Raw genomic sequence first — 15939 nt, 5'->3', positions numbered from 1 at the left:
CTACAGTGCACAGTCAGCCCCCACAGCAAGGAGTGATCTGGTCCACAATACTGACGGAACCAAGTTGAGAACCTGCTTTGCATCATCTCATTGAATTGCAGGAAATACACATTATTATCGTTATTTCACAAATTACAAAATTTTTATTTGTAACAAATTTTACAATATTTACAAAACTGAGTTACCAAGAACTCAAAAAAACCTGTCCCTAGTTCCCTCAGCTCATTATGGGGCAAAACCAGGACTGAATTGGGTCTCTAGACTTGGGGGCCCGGTTTGCCTCACGGACTTTCCCGGTTTGGCCAGATGTACGTCCTGCATCCCAGGGCAAAGTGCCCCAGTCCTGGGCAAGGTGGGAAGCTTGGTCACCCTACCCTTGGCTCCGGGTTTGTGCTCCTACCCTAAGCCTGCCTGGTCCCACCTGCCTCAGGTTGCCCACGAGGCCGAGACAGCAGACATGACAGAACCAGTTCTCCTGATCAGGCCAGTATTTGCCTTTTCCTGTCTCCTTGCTTATGGTCCCCTGGAAAGCATGTCCAGGGAGCCTCTGTAGGCGGCCAGTGCCCAGGCCAAGGTAACCCCGCCAGCCGAGGTGTGACCAGGTCAGAGTGCTGTGGGATGCTCACTCCCAGTGTCCCTGTGGGTGCCATCGTCACAAGGGTAAGTCCTGGGCTCCCCTGTACTCAAGGCTCTTTCTTTGCAGAGTCCCGGTGTCCCAGCCTCTCTCTGCTCTCCTGATGTGGCCTTGTGGCCTTGCAGGCTCATCCCTGGTCCCTTGTCCCTGCTGCTGCCAAGTCCTGGCATCTGTCCCAGCCTATATGACCTTGCTGTCCCAGGCCTCTGCCCTTCCTATGGAGCAGAGGGAGGGTCTGTACCTCCCCCTGAGCTGAAAGGGGTAAGAACCAGGTCCCGGCTGGCCCTGCCCCCGTCTCTGTTGTCATCGTCCCCAGAAGGTTTGCGTTAGTCATTAAAACAGGTATATGAGAAGTCACAAAGACGCCAAGCTTCCAGACATTGGGAAAACCAAAGGCAAGCAGGGCTAGCCATAACCTGTGCTCTCTGCTTTCTGGAAACCCCAGGAAAAGGCTGTGGGGCCCGGCTCTGGTTCCACCTTATTCTTAATTGCCCGTGGAACTAAAAATGAGTCTTCTGACCTCTCTTGTCATCTGCAAAGTGGACTAAACACTTTTCTCTCCTACGAGGTTGTCTTGTGGAGCCACGAGGAGTGGAGATGGACGGGGACAAAGAGGTGAGAGTGCCTGTGGAGGGCAGGGGTAGTGTTGCCTCTGACAGCTGTGTCCCTGTCTCCCCAGGACATGCCCTACTACCGGTCCCAGTTTAAGAAGTGTGCGGTGGTGGGCAACGGCGGCATCCTTAAGAACAGCCGCTGCGGGAGGGAGATCAACAGCGCCGACTTCGTCTTTCGGTAAGAATCGCCCTGCGTCTGCACCTGCTGCCTCTACACCGCCGCCCTCCCCCTCCGTGCCCGCCCCCTTGTTGGTGCCCCACCCGTTTGTGTGATTACTCCCCGTCCTCCACCTCTGCAGACCCTCTTCCTCTGGGTTGTCCCTTCCCCCTCCAGCTCTGTCCCTCGCAAGTGGTTGAAGCTCTCAGGTCCTCAGTCTCCACATCTACAGGAAGGGCGCAAATGGCGTAACAGATGTGCAGACACTGAGGACTCACAGGGGTTGTGCAGATCTGTTGGTGAGGTCGTCTGGGCGGCCACCTCTCTGGTTGGGTTCTACTCTTCTGAAAGCACTGCTGGGAAGCAGGGTAGCCTTGTGGCTGACACCAGTTTGAGCTTCCCCCTGGCCTTATCTAAGCTAGGCGCTGGTCCTTGTATTTCTTCCTCCTTATGTAGAACCCCCTTTCTCTTTGGGGATCCTCACTTTCCTCCTTAGCCTGGGTAAAGACGGTGGGTTGAAAATAAGAGCATAAGGCAAAGAGACTTGGGTTGAGGCTGCAGTGGGATCTCACAACAACCACTGAGCCACCCAGGGCTGGTGAGGGAAGGGCCCTCCATGTCCAGGCCACAAAGATTCCACCCAGCTGGCTTCCTCTGTGTCCCTCTGCCCATATGATCACCATCCCTTTCGTCCCCACACCCCAGCTCCCCATCTCCATCTAGAATGACTGATCACACATAGTCAGGCTGCCTTGTTTCTTCTGCAGGTGCAACCTACCCCCCATCTCTGAGAAGTACACCATGGATGTAGGGGTGAAGACGGACGTGGTCACCGTGAACCCCAGCATCATCACAGAGAGGTCAGTGGCCCTCTTTCTAGACTTGTGTGTCCAGTATGGTAGCCAGTGGCCCCGGGGCATTGAAAGGTAGCTATCCAGATTGAGATGCGCCATCTGCAAATGCAAAACACACATTCGATTTAAAAGACAATATGGAAAAGAGGATGGGCCATACCTCATTAAGTTTTTATATTGATTACATGTTGAAATGATAGTGTTTGGGGTATGTCAGGTTAAATAAAATAGATTGTCAAAATTAATTTCACCCACTTCTTTTCTATTAATTTAAGGGTGCTTGCCAGAACATTTAAAATTATACTTGTGGCCTGCGTTGTGTTTCTTTTAGACAATACTGGTCTAGACTATCTTCACCTAGAGATGGACCAGAGAGCTTTCCAGTGCGTGATGGGGTCAGGCAGCCCCCTACACAGCATGTCCCGTCGGCACTGGGGAGAAGCCTCATGCAAAGATCTCAGCCCCACTCCCAGCTCCCCTCTTCCCTGGGGTCTATCTAGGAGGCCTCGGGGAAGGGGGTTAATGTGTTAAAACCACATCCTGGGCATGGTCTCACCTCCAGGTCAGATGCTGGGTAAGAGGAGAGGGAGCTGGTAGATGGAGTCAGAGCCCAGGAACATTTACAGAGTAGGCAGAATGAGGGGCATTCAGAGAGGTGTGAGATGAGCCAACCCGGAGGTCTGGTTAATGTAAAGAGAAAGGTGAGTGAGGGGCTGCGGGAAGTTAGTTGGTGTCCTTCGTTGGGGATCTTGGGGACGGCAGTGCAGGTGAGTGTCCTGGGGGCTCTAGGAAAAGCTTCCACTCCCTCATCGCTTCCCCTCTGGGCCCGCGGGGACTCTCTCATCCATCTGGGTTAGGTATCACGCTCCCGCTGCAGCCACACACTAGCTCTTTGTTCCTTTGGGTCTAGATCGCCCTCTCCTGCACCCCCTTAAAGAAATATAACTGGCCTGGGGAAGGCGGACATTCCAGGGGCTGAGTGACTGAGATGAAAGGCGGGGGGTGGCCTTGAAGGTCCCCTACGTCCTTTGAAAAGACCTCAGGGTCAGGGGTGGGGAAGCCAGGGCCCCGGGGCGCCCTCTCACCCTGCGCCCCCCGCCAGGTTCCACAAGCTGGAGAAGTGGCGGCGGCCCTTCTACCGCGTGCTGCAGGTGTACGAGAACGCGTCGGTGCTGCTGCCCGCCTTCTACAACACGCGCAACACCGACGTGTCCATCCGCGTCAAGTACGTGCTGGACGACTTCGAGTCGCCGCAGGCCGTCTACTACTTCCACCCGCAGTACCTGGTCAACGTGTCGCGCTACTGGCTCAGCCTGGGGGTGCGCGCCAAGCGCATCAGCACCGGCCTCATCCTGGCCACCGCGGCGCTCGAGCTCTGCGAGGAGGTGCACCTGTTCGGCTTCTGGGCCTTCCCCATGAACCCCTCGGGCCTCTACATCACCCACCACTACTACGACAACGTGAAGCCCCGCCCGGGCTTCCACGCCATGCCCTCCGAGATCTTCAACTTCCTGCACCTGCACAGCCGCGGCATCCTGCGTGTGCACACGGGCACCTGCAGCTGCTGCTGAGGGCGCCGCAGGCTGCCCGCCCGCCCGGCGAACGGAACCTCGCTCCTCGCCCACCTGCCCGCAGGGCAGGGCCAGGGCCTGGGCCTGGCGCTAAGGCTGGCGCTTCCCCGGACACTCAGCTTCGGGCGGGGAGGCAGGGATGGGGGCGGAGCGGAGTCAGCTTCTTGCTGAGAGGCCGCCCTGCCGGTGGGTAGCATGTTCCTGGGTCGCACCTCGAGATCGGGCCCTGGGGATTGCAAGTGAATCAAGCACATTGACGCTCAGTTTTGGCATCTGAGTGAACACAAACTGTAGTGGCCTCTTTGCAGTTAAAGGAAGGCGCTACGCAGAACGGAAAAGAGAACAGACGTGTGAGCACGGTTAAGATTTAATCCAGACTTTGGGGTTCCTGAGTCTTCTGCCATGAATTGCTGTCTAGAACCTCAGAGCCAGCCCAGCAGTCAGACCTTCCCCTGAAGACAGTGGCTCAGAGAAGTCCGGGAACTTTCGACCAAGGCTCCATCAACCCACTGAGTCCATTAAGTGATGCTGTGAGATTTGATATAAGGCCTGCGTGTTAGGACCTTCGCTGAGACCCCATCAGCCGAGGAGAGCCCCGCCCTTTCAAACACATCCTCACACACACATGCGCACACACACGTCTTGGTGCCTCCAGGTTCAGCCCTATGTTTGAGCTTTTGATGAGAAGGAAATAAACCAGACCAGCCATTTGCACTAAGATTTTCGAGCCAGTGTTACCAACTCAATAAGTGCTTAGCGACTTGCTTCCTCTTCTGTCTCCTTATTTTCAGCTCTGTTCTAACCAGGAGTTATTTATAAGAGCCATCCCTCTGTGTGTTCCTGAATACCGCAGAATCCTGCTGTATCGTGTTCCTGAACTGGAACCTTAAGGCTCTGGATTGGAAAGCGCTGATGTGTGACTGGCGAGCTTGGCAAATGAAGGTGAGCCCTGGCCTCCGACACCAGCATCACTGAGGTTCTGCTGGAAAGGAGGGACTTCCCAGCCTGGTGGCCTTCACACGCATGGACCCACGGGGCCTGAGCTTTGGGAAGTTAACTGTGCCTGGGCTGAAAGGGGTTCACGTGTCATTTCATGTCCCTTTGCTTCCCCTGTGGAATATCCACCAGGAATGTGGCTGTGCTTCATACACACTGTTGGTGAACTGCCTTAGAACTTAGCTTTGTGGAGTCGTAGATCATTGCTGGCGATGATCTCAGCCTCTCTTCTCCCTCCCCTTCCCTCTCCCTCCCTTCCTCCTTTCTCCCTTCCCTCCCATAAACATTTCCAGGAACCATTTCTGCTCTGGTTTGGGGCTGGGCTTGGGAAGATCTGATGACAGATAAAGGCAGTACCTCTGTCTTCTGAGAGTGGAGGGCAGGCTGTAGACAAATTCTGGCCCCGTGTGCTGGGTTCTCTGAGAAGGAGGAGGAGGAGCTGAGACAGCCCAGCAGGGAGTGGGACCTTTCGTCTGATCACCTCATTTTACAGGCAGAGCAACAGGCCCAGCCAGCGAGAGACAGGAGGGCGCAAGCCCTGTCTTGGGCCTCCTGACTCCCCATCCAAGCCTGTCTCAGGCCTCCCAACTCCCCATCCAGGGCAGAGCGCCTTCGTCTTGCTTGTGTGTCCTGTTGGCGGGCCATTATGGAGCGAGAGCTCCATGCACAGCACTGTTCTAGGTGCTGACCTTGGTTCTGAGCTCTGGTCCCGACCAGGGAAACCTTGGGCTGCTCTGAGCCTGTCTGTTTGTCTGCAAAACAAGAAAGTAGCCAATGAGACAAAGTGGGCCCAAGGGCTCGGCGAACCGGGAGACACTACCAAGGACGGGGCATGGTTATGCTTTCTTGGGCGCTGCCTGTTTCTCCCAAGGAAGGAACGTCTGGGAAGGATTCCAGTTAACTGAGGTTTCCCACCACTTGTTTGTGGTTAATTGAGCCTGGTTCTTGAAACTACAGATTTTCAGAGCTGGAAGGTTCTTAAACACCATTTCGTCTTCCTTAAGAAAACAGGCCGAGAACAGGGGAATGACCTGGATCAAGTCGTGCCAGGGGCTCTACTGAGTGCCTGCTGTGGACAGAACCCTGTACCGGCAGCCCTCTGGGTAAAGTTGATGTTCCAGATGGGGCTGTGTTTGGGGGCAAGCGCCTCGGTGAGCCAGACACCAGACACCTGTAGCCGAGGGTGTGGTGGGCTGTGTCTGCCCCAGCCAGGGCCCTCGTGGGGGCTGGGAGTGACGCTTAACCATCCACCCTATGTAAGCGCTGGAATTCTGGTTGACAGTCCTGTTTCAGCCTGTGGGTCTTAGGGCAAGTCCCTCCCTCTCCTTTAGGGTCTCAGTTTCCTCGTCGCTACAACTAGAGGCTTAGAAAAGATCCCTAGGATCTCGGCAATCTCTAATCTTAGTATTTTTGGAACTATTCATTTTGTATGGAATTAAGCCATAAATAATGTCTATTGCTATAATAGCTAAGATTTACCACGCGCTCATTCTGTGTCAGGCCCTCCACTGGGGACTTTTGTGGCACTGTCTCCTGTGATCATCACAAAACCCCTTGGGTAAGAAGGCTCCATTGGGCATGCGGGGAGACTGAGGCTCAGAGCGTTTCAGTGACTTGCCCACAATCAGGCACCCAGCGAGGGAAACCAGACCCACAAAGCCTGTGCTCCAAATTTCTCTCTTAGCCGCTTCCAGCCAGTGTCACCAGGGCTAGGCCAGTGACTGAGAAGCCGCTTCAGGGTGGTGCCGGGTCCTGCTCTAGGGACAGTGCTCTGGGAGGCTGTCAGGGGTCCCGGGGGGAGTCTCTGCTTGTAGGTGTTCCCCCATCCACCCAGCCCCCCCCCGGCAGCAGCACTAACCCACTCCGAGTGCAGCGTATAGAGGGGAGCTGAGACCACCTACCCATTTCACAGAAAGGGTACATGTTACATGATGGCGCATTGAGGGGCTTGCCCAAGGCCACGTGGCCACCCAGGGGCTCAAAGGTACTCGGTCTCCTGTCTTCCAGGCCACACTCTTTCTCCTGCAGCCAGTGTTTGTGGGAAAAGCAGATTTTCTGAGGCTCAGAGAGACCTGGGCATTGACTCCGGAAGCCACACCATGTTTCTCACAGCCCCGTCCGCATCCCACCATGCAGTGCAGTCGACCAGTTAAACTCTTACATAAGGGAAATTGATTCCCCAAAACACAAAACAACCATTGTGTCTTCCTTTGTACTAAACCCACTGCTCTAGGCTTGAAAGGCAGCAAAACGAGGAAGCCATTCGATGCTTAGCCAAGCAGAAAGGAGGGTGGCTCAAGGTCAGATGTGGCCTCTGAGACTGTTTCAGCAGTGCTGCTGCGGCAGCTCTGCCCACTGCGGAGAGCAGAGAGCCCGTCCATCGCCCGTGACTCTGTGAGTGTGGGGAGGAGGCAGGGGCAGGGCTTGCCGACAACTGAGAGGGAGCACGGAGCTGGCTTCAGCCAGGCATTCAGTAAATCGTTACTGAGCACTTGTTTTTTTGCTAGCTGCCTTTGAACTAGTGATCTGCAGGATGTAGCCCTGGCCCTCCTGGAGCTTCCGGTCTGGTGGGCATGTCCAGGTGCTGAACTGAGTCCCCCAGGCACAGGTAGGAGCTGAGCTGAGCTGAATGCTGGCAAGTCTGGGCTCAGGGATAGTTACCACGAGAGGAGCAAGTTCAGCCCTGAATTCAGAAGGTTGGCAGAAGGATTGTAATTGCCAAAGCAGTGATTCTATCTCAGGCTTCATCCTTAACATCCATGTGACTGTCACGTGTCAGGACAGGAGTGACAGGAGTGGCCTCACTGATCTTTTGAGTCCTCCTTTCCAATTTTTTTTTTTTTTTGGTAACAGACCACTTCCCCCCCAACTTTCCTCCCCTCTCTCTGAATGCTTCTGCTCAGGCTCCTCTGTTGATTCATCTGTGACGCTTCCTCAGGGTTCTCTTCTCTCACTAGGAGCGTTCCTGCAGAAATTGCATCTGTCCGTAGCCTCAAGTCTCTCCCGTTCTTGCATCTTACACCCCTTACCTGGAGGCCAGTCTCCCTTGAAGCATCAGAAATACGCTCACCATGGCCACATCAACATCCATACCTGCTCAGCATCTCAAACCTTGACATGCCCTCAACTGGTACAGTGAAAAGGACAGTCTGGGCTCAAAGTCACCCCCCCCCTTCCTAGTGACCTCAGGGGGAGCTGCCAAAGCCCCTGGAGGATCTGACTCATCATCTGAGGTCGAAGCCTGGTCACCAGCCTCACCAGCTGTGGAACAGGGCTGCACGATGCCTAGCACGGTGCCGGCACAAACTAGACACCTCCTTTCCTCCCTGGTCAACTCTGGGAACGGCTCTGCTGCATCACTGACCTCTCAGCCCCAAACCTGGGTCACCCTTGGCTCTTCCTTCTTCACCTTCTGTGATTATTTGCTCACCAAATCTTCAAGCTCAACTCATAAATATCCCTTGAGTTCATTCCCTACCTGTATTCCCTCTGCCACTGCCCAAACTCGGGCCCTTCGGACTGATCATTCTGTTCCAGATAATTACCTTCTGGAAATGCCTTTGGTGGAGCCCGCTGCCTTTTTATACCATATAGTCCAGATTCCATGCCCAGTTGTGCAGGGCATGTCCCAGGCTGGCTCATTCACCCTCCCAGAGACCCTCCTGCCACCACTGTCCCCTAGTACCCCTCCAGGCACTGTGCCTTTGCACAAGCTGTTGGAAATGCCTGGAATGGGCCCACGTGCCCACCTCCTCCCTCGCCTTTGCCCCACTGCTTTTGCAGGTGTCAGCTAATGGTCCCCGCCTCTTCCCCTCTGTGGGCTGGGTACTCCCTCCATTGTGCCTCTGCAGCAGCCGTCACTGACCTCCGTTAGGACATCCTCACAGCACACTGCATGGCTGCCCCTGTGACCTTGGCCGAGTCTGTCCTTTCCCCAAGGGAAGGCACTGCCTCTGGCTCATGCTGGCGTCCCCAGCATCAGCACAGAGCCACATGTTAACCATAGCAGTGGGGTCTCTGGTTAGCTGGTGGGTTCCAGTGGTTTGGGAGACCCCAGTAAGAAACTAACACCCTGGGGTAGTTGTCAGTTTAAGAACATCCTCCTTTGATGGTGTTTTTGCCTGGTACCTTATGTGTGGGAAGCACTGAGCTTCACAAAGTTGCCCCCGCCTGCCTTGGGGAGCTTGGGCCGCAGGAGCATGAAATGTCCCTGTTGCGATGGTTGCCGGCCCCATCCCCCAGTCTCTGCTACCTTTTTTTTGTTCCCTCCGTTTGTAATCTTCTTGCTCATCTGCTTCTTGCCTGCTAACCAACCCTTTCTCTCTAGTTTAAACAAAAGAGAAAGATACGGTCTTTTTTTCCCTTCCCTCCCTCAAAACCATGGAGGTTTGTCAGGATCATAGGTCGCTGTGCTGAGGTGCAGGCTGGGTAGCAGCGTTGGAGGGATTGGCCAATAATGTGTCAAGAAGGAGTAGAAAGTGCTTTATTTATTGGCTTGGAAACAGATGCGCTGAGCTTTGCAAAATGTCTTCTGATGCCCACTGGAAGGAAGTCCAGGCGCTTGGGGGTCTCCCTGGGGGGAAGGAATGGTGCTGCTCTGAGTTCAGTGCATCCCCTGGCCTCTCTGCCTGCAGCCAGGGCACCCCTCCAGGAAGAGGCTTGTGTGGGTTATGGCCAGGAGAGGCCAGGCCCCAGGTGTGCCGATGCCCACGGTGTGCCCTCTCCTGCTCTTTGGGGGGCTGATAAAGCCAGGCCAGTCTATGGAGGTAGATTAGATCCTATAAGGCACCCGGATAAAGCAGTGTGTTCTCCAGAGGGCTGTAGGTCACCTATACCAGAATTCCTGAGTGCTTGTTAAAACTCGGCCTCTGGCCTAGGAACCTGGGGGAGGAGTGGCGATGCCGGGCAGTCAGCATTGTGACATCTCCAGGTGGTCTCGGAGCCCACATCTGCTGGATACCCGGGCTCTGCACTGCCTGTGGGTCAGCGGCACCACCAGGTGAGTGATGATGTCCGGCTGGAAAATCAGCCTGGAGTCTTCAGTGATGAAAGAGTAAAAAACAAGAACCTGGCACGCAACCCAATTTCTGCATTTTCAAGAAATATGAATATAAAATACAATCTGCTGTTAAATTAGCAACAAAAATTAACTGCGCAAGAATCTGTAACCTTTAGGAAATCTGTTTTGGCCTTGACACGATCAGAGATTTCTTTTTTTTTCCCTCTATTTTTTAAATTGTGGCAAAAAATTTATGTAAAATGTACCATCTTAACCATTTTTAAGTGTACAGTTTAGTAGTGTTAGGTACATTCACATTGCTGTGCAGTCCATCTCCAGAACGGCTTTTTTAGTTGCAAAACTATAACTCTTTACCCATTAAAGGACAAGTCCCCATTCCCCCTCCCCCAGCTCCTGGCATTCTGTCTCTGTGGATTTGGCCCCTCTACATGCCTCATATGAGTGGAATCATAGCTTCTGTCTTTTTGTGGACTGGCTTATTTCCTATAGAATCACTTAGGTATAAGCTGTTCTTAAATGACGTTAACTGTTTTCAGGGTCCCTATACTAGGACTCTGATTTTAATTTTTGCCCGGAGCCGTTGTCCCGGGCCCTTGGTTGGTCCCTGGCTTCTGGTGGCGTCAGCACCTTTGCTGAGGGTCAGAGCAGACCTGGTCTTGCTTTGCTCAGTTTGACTCAGCTGTCCTGGCCAGCCAGGGTCCTGAGAGGCAACAGCCCTGCTCATCTTCAATAAGTCTTCAGTTATTTCCCCTGCATAATCTCTTCTGTGAACCTTCTTTTTTGAGAAAGAATGAGGACCCATTACAGTGACTTAGATCTTGGCACAAAAGCCAGAAATCAGTGACTGTCTCTCTTTCCAGTAGGGGGATGGTTCCCTTGGCAACCAAGTAACTCATTTCCTTCAACTAAAAGACTTGCTCAGCTTTGGGGTAAAAAGTTTTATTTCCAGTAGAACCGTGGTTCTCAACTTTGTACGCGCATTAGCTTCACCTGGGGATCTTTATAAAGGTCCCAGAGAATCTGATTCACTTGGCCTGGGAATGGGACCCCGTATTTTTTAAAAAAATCTCAAGTGACTGTTGCACAGTGCTGGAGGCTGATCGCCCTGAGGTGGAGCGTCTGCCTTACCTGTACAGTGGCGTCATGTGAGGAACTTTTAAGAACTGTTCGTGCCTGGACTCCATCCCTGGATGTTATGACCCAGTTAGTCTGAGGTGCGACCTGCGTATGAGGGCTTTTCACACCTTTCAGATGGTTCCGCCACGAGGCTGAGGTTGAGAACCGCTCCTCTAGGTCAGCAACCCTCAAACTTGAACCTGCGTCAGAAGTCACTTGGGGAGCTCATTGGTCCCTGGGCCCCTCCCCGGAGTCTGAGTTGGTGACCCTGGCGTGGAGCCTCCTTTCCAGCTCCCAGGTCACGCTGATGCTGGACCCAGGATGACCCTCCCGCTGCTCTCCGTGATCTTGCAACTAGCTCAGCCCTGCTCTGCTGCATTTGTTTCTGGGTTAGGGGTTGAGAGCATCTGGTTCAGGATTGAGACTTCTTTAAAGGGACCCAGCAGCTCTTTTCCTGAACGTTTTAAACGTTTAAATAAACACTATGGACATCTTTAAAGCAAAGTTACATAGGTTTCTTCTCCCAGGGTTAGGAGGTTCAGAGTGTGCCCAAATTGAGATTTCACCTGCTCCTGGGATTAGGATGCATTTTGGGATGAGAGCTAAGGGGTTGGGAGTCTCTGGAGCTCGGGACCAGCCTGTGACCAGGTGAGGGTGGCCCTGTGACCGGTGCAGGCGTGCGATCAGAGCGCCACGCTGTTCTCTAACATAGGGAGTTCCTGGCCCTCTGTGGTGGTGGGGAGGCAGGGAGCTGGGCTCTGCCCACCCCATCACACCTGTGGAACACAAACAAGGGAGGCAGTGATGAGGAACCGGCCCATAGGAGTGGACTGATGTGACCCAAGGGTGTTCACACACCACTGCATTGTGCTCTTCCTTCCTTTCCCACTTGCTGTTGGAAAAGGCTCAAGTTGAAACGAGCTAGCCAGTGCCTGGACCCTGCTTCAGTGTCTTCTGCCTCTAATTGGAGGCAAATCCCCTGCCCCTTACTTCTGAAGATGTCCCCAGCAGGGTGGTCCCCGTGGCAGCTCACGACCCCGCATTCCGCTGCCACAAAGTTTATGAGAGCCCTTGAACATCCCGAGAATTTGTTAAAGGAGAAAATAGTTACTGTTTTGCTGAAACAAGGTCAAAGCACACCCCACTCCCCAGGGCCACTTACCCAGCAAATTTGCTCAGCCCCAGGGAGCTGGGGACCCAGGTGAAGGGAAATTGATTTTGAGCCCCTGAAATAATGCTATTAAGCTCTCTATCAAAGACCAAACATTTTGCTAACAGCAAATCCCTCATGGCACTCACTTTAATTTTAAATTCAATTCTAGTGAACTTGATTCTGGTTTCTAATAATAAAGCAAATTAAGAGAAATGATAACAGGTGCTAGACAGAGCAAGATGTGGCAGCTAATAGACTAATATCAACGGCATTCAAAAGACTAAAACTTTATGTCTCAGAAAATACCAAGTGATCTGAGGCTGTTTAGTGGAGGGGCAAACCTGTGGTAACAACCCCAAGGGCAACAAAACATCGCAGGTCAGCCTGCCTTGCGGCGTCCACAGCCACACACAGGCACGAAACTGTTCAAACAGCGTTCAGTCTGCTGTGCTCAGCAGGGCAGAGAAGCATTTTATCTACTTTGGAAATATTTCCATCCCCAAACACCTAAAAGACATTCATAGAAATCTTGGTGCTTAAAGGATTAGCCCTCAGTTATCTCGAAGTTCAAGTATGTGAACTAGTTCATTATCTGATAATACAGGATTCATGAGATGGGTAAACTCACTCTTTTAGACTTAGTTTCCCTCTGACATTTGCTGCCCCTCCCTTGAAAAAAGATGAGAGGAGGGGGAGGGGCACCCCTTCTACCTTCCCACCTTAAAGGGGACATGCAGCGTGGTCGGTGGGGGTGCCTTTTTCCCGCACCTCTGTCTTCACCTGCGGTGTCTGTATTGCATGGGGGAGAGGGGTTCAGGATCTCAGCTGGGGCCGGGGCAGGCTCTGCAATGACTCAGGCCTGGATTTATTTGTGGATTTAAGAATATGACTATTTTTCATATTCTTTTGAAAGTGAACACTTCTACTTTCTAAACACCTTCACCATCCACTTTCTTACCAGCCCTCACTTCAGTCCTAGGGGGAGTTGGAAGGCAGAGAGTGGCATCACAACTGGACTGAGGCCCAGGAAGATGACAGGTGTGCCCTGGGTCACACGGATTGGTGGTGGAGCCCTGGTTGGTGTCCAAGCCCCCCCAGGGTGTCCGAGCTCCCCCGGGTTGGGGTGGGTGGCTGTGTCTTGCTCTCATCCCTGAGGCCCTCCTGTTTTCTTCTCTCTAGTTTGTCAGGCTGGCTGGAGTCTGGTTCAGGCCTGGGCCTTACCCCTGGCTGCATGGCTTTCCCAGAGTCTGTGTGGAGGGCCTTTTTGGTGTTCATTCCCCTCTGGGAGCCCAGAGCCAGAGCAGTGGGGGCTGTGCCTGGTCGGGTGGGAGGGTGGCAGATATATTTGGCAGAGGGTCACCCAAGACCACAAGCCTAAGCAAAGCAGGAGTGGGGAAGGGGTTGGTGGCAGACCCAGCAATGCAGCCCCCAGTGCTGTGGCCATTTGGGGGGAACTGGTGGGGTCCCAAGTGACAGCTCCTGCCCGCCTTCCTGCGCCTTCTCCACCAGGACCCTCAGCCCCCACTGTGGCTGGCTTCCGAGCAAGCCCCTCTTCCCAAGGTCTGGGGGGCAGCTGGTCCCCCAGCGCTCTGCACACATCTTTTAAGGATGCAGCATAGTCTTGGTGGCCTGCAAATTGCCTTTCTGGACCCAACTGACCTCCCTTCAGAAAGCCATAACTCTCCTTCAAGGCCGTATGTTCGAACTGTGAAATATATGCAAATGTATATGTGTTTTTTAAGCTAACACTTTAACTCAAGGAGGATACAATGGGTTGTTCAGTGCTTGGAATCAACCCCCTGCCACTTTGCTCCCAAAATGAAGCCAGGACAATGGGCGTCCGCAGGGGAGCTGTGGAAACCCTGGCCCTGCAGCCACGTGCTCACTGCCCTGCGCCTGCGCGTAGCTTCGGCCACGGCTTGGTGTCAGTTTCCAGGAGCCCACATGCAGGCAGCTGAGAGGCCTCCTGTGTGTGAGGACAATGTGGCCATGTGGACTTGACCTTCGTGGGCTTCTCAGCCCCATCCCTCCCTTGCTTTCCCCTCCCAAGAGCCATATCTGCACTGTGCTCAGCAGAGCCTTTCCCATTGGACAAGAGTTGGGAGATTGTGATGTTGTTTGCTGGAATGGAGAGAAACTCAGTCTGGGCATGGGGCTGGAGCATCGCTTAAAAAAAAAATCCCTCTCTTGCTCTGGTTGATTTACTCCCTCCATTTTCCCTGGAGAGAAATGCTCTGTGCCCTTCCAAAGCTTCGGGGAGTGGGGCTGCAGTGGCCATCTTATTTTCATGCAAATTTCGTTCAGGAATGGGGTTCACGCAAACTCCTGCAGCATAATTCTAGCTTGTGTGTGGCTGTCCTTGAGTGTTCCTGAAGTGGTGACTGTGACTTACGCCTAAGAACATAATCAGGGTAATTTGTATCTGTCACTGTGTTTGAGAAGCGCTCAATTTCTACCCAATAAAACCAGTCAAATGGTTCATCTGGTAAAGACTCTGGTTGTGGCCTTGTGCGCGTGTGTGCGTTTGGGGACTGGGCTGGGCCAGGCTGGTGCAGCACAGCTCAGTGTGGGGAGCCTGCCAGGCCTTGTGAGGAAGGCATGGCTGCCTGGGGCCTGTCTTTGGGCAGCATTGGCCTGACTGTGTCTGGCAGGAGTAAAAATCTAAGCCCAGCAGTGGGTGGGCTCACGGGAAGGGCTCAAGACAGGATCCAGACCAAGTTGGGTTAAGTGCTGAATTGACAGCACACAGGGGCCAGGAGGAGACGGAGAGGGGACTGACGGCTTCCACGGAGGGTCCCTGAGGGCTGGAGGGCTGGAGCAGGTGGGGTCTGAGATGTGCTCACACCAGGAAGCAGACCCATCAGCTACACAGACCTGCCTCTCTTTAAACAAACTAGCTCTGTCAAGGTCTGGAGCCACAGCAAAGGAATCTGAGCATTAATTATGCTCTTATTTAAGTAAAAAGGTTTTTTAATGCCAATCTCCATAAGGGTGTTTAAAATAGGATTATTTTAAACAATTAAAAAAAATTCATGCACCAACCGCCTGGTTGGGTCTGGTCTGCCCCATGAGATGCAGATAAGACTGCGTGGATTCCCCAAATCAGCATTTTGGGGGCACCCAAAGCCTTCCCCACGATTTCTGCCATCTTCCAGAGGCTGGCATTTTCATTATCCCCCTGGTCAGACTTCTGAGTTCCTGAGCATGTTTCTGTTTTATGTCCCTTAGCCACCAGGTTAGATGCAGACCTTCCCTTGATATCAGTGATCATATAATGCATTCTGGAGCGAGGTGGGAGGAGATGAGAATGGAATGGAAAACACTTCCACACAAGCAACCTTAAATGTCGTGTTAGTGTCCTCTGGCTAACCCACTGGCCAGCCTTCCAGTGGGGACACTTCATGTGTCCCCAGCCCACCTCCTGCTCTTATCTCCCCAACTCCGTCTCAGTGGTGACCACAATTCTGCCATTTTCTCTTTGGAGCTGTTTAAGCGGTCTCTGCGTGTGTGGTCTCCGGCTGAGCCTGGGTCTCAGCTCACCTTTCACCTAACAAGGATTTCCAGGCCAGCTGAAAGCCAAACCTTTCTCATTACTGTTGTGCAATGCCAACCACTCAAGCAAGCAACTATGTAACATAAGGATATTGTTCAAGGATTAACCCTGAGACCTGGACACTGGACTCTAGGCTATCATGGTAAGGGGAAGAGTGGAGGGTCTGGGAAATAGGACTTCAATACATGTTTTTGAATGAATGAATGAATGAATGAACCAATGAGCTGGGGGACAGGAGTTGAATGGAGTTCATTCACTGATTTAATAAACA

General features: G+C 53.1%; 1 protein-coding gene across 3 annotated transcripts in view; it reads left to right on the top strand.

The window, feature by feature from the left end:
- The window catches only part of ST8SIA5 (ST8 alpha-N-acetyl-neuraminide alpha-2,8-sialyltransferase 5), a 50525-nt gene extending 45304 nt beyond the window's left edge, over positions 1 to 5221 (top strand). For 2 of the 3 annotated variants that reach the window (XM_072952141.1, XM_015249662.3), the window contains 3 exons: positions 1314 to 1426; positions 2173 to 2265; positions 3362 to 5221. In XM_072952141.1, the coding sequence (XP_072808242.1) occupies positions 1314 to 1426; positions 2173 to 2265; positions 3362 to 3830 (675 nt within the window). In that variant the 3' untranslated portion in view covers positions 3831 to 5221. The remainder of the gene's footprint in view (positions 1 to 1313; positions 1427 to 2172; positions 2266 to 3361) is intronic. The other variant, XM_072952140.1, reaches the window with a different exon arrangement.
- Positions 5222 to 15939: the final 10718 nt, after the last annotated feature.

This window comes from Vicugna pacos, chromosome 30, assembly GCF_048564905.1.
Source record: "Vicugna pacos chromosome 30, VicPac4, whole genome shotgun sequence".
In the NCBI taxonomy this organism is placed as follows: Eukaryota; Metazoa; Chordata; class Mammalia; order Artiodactyla; family Camelidae; genus Vicugna; species Vicugna pacos.
This window is presented reverse-complemented; position numbering and strand designations above follow the sequence as displayed.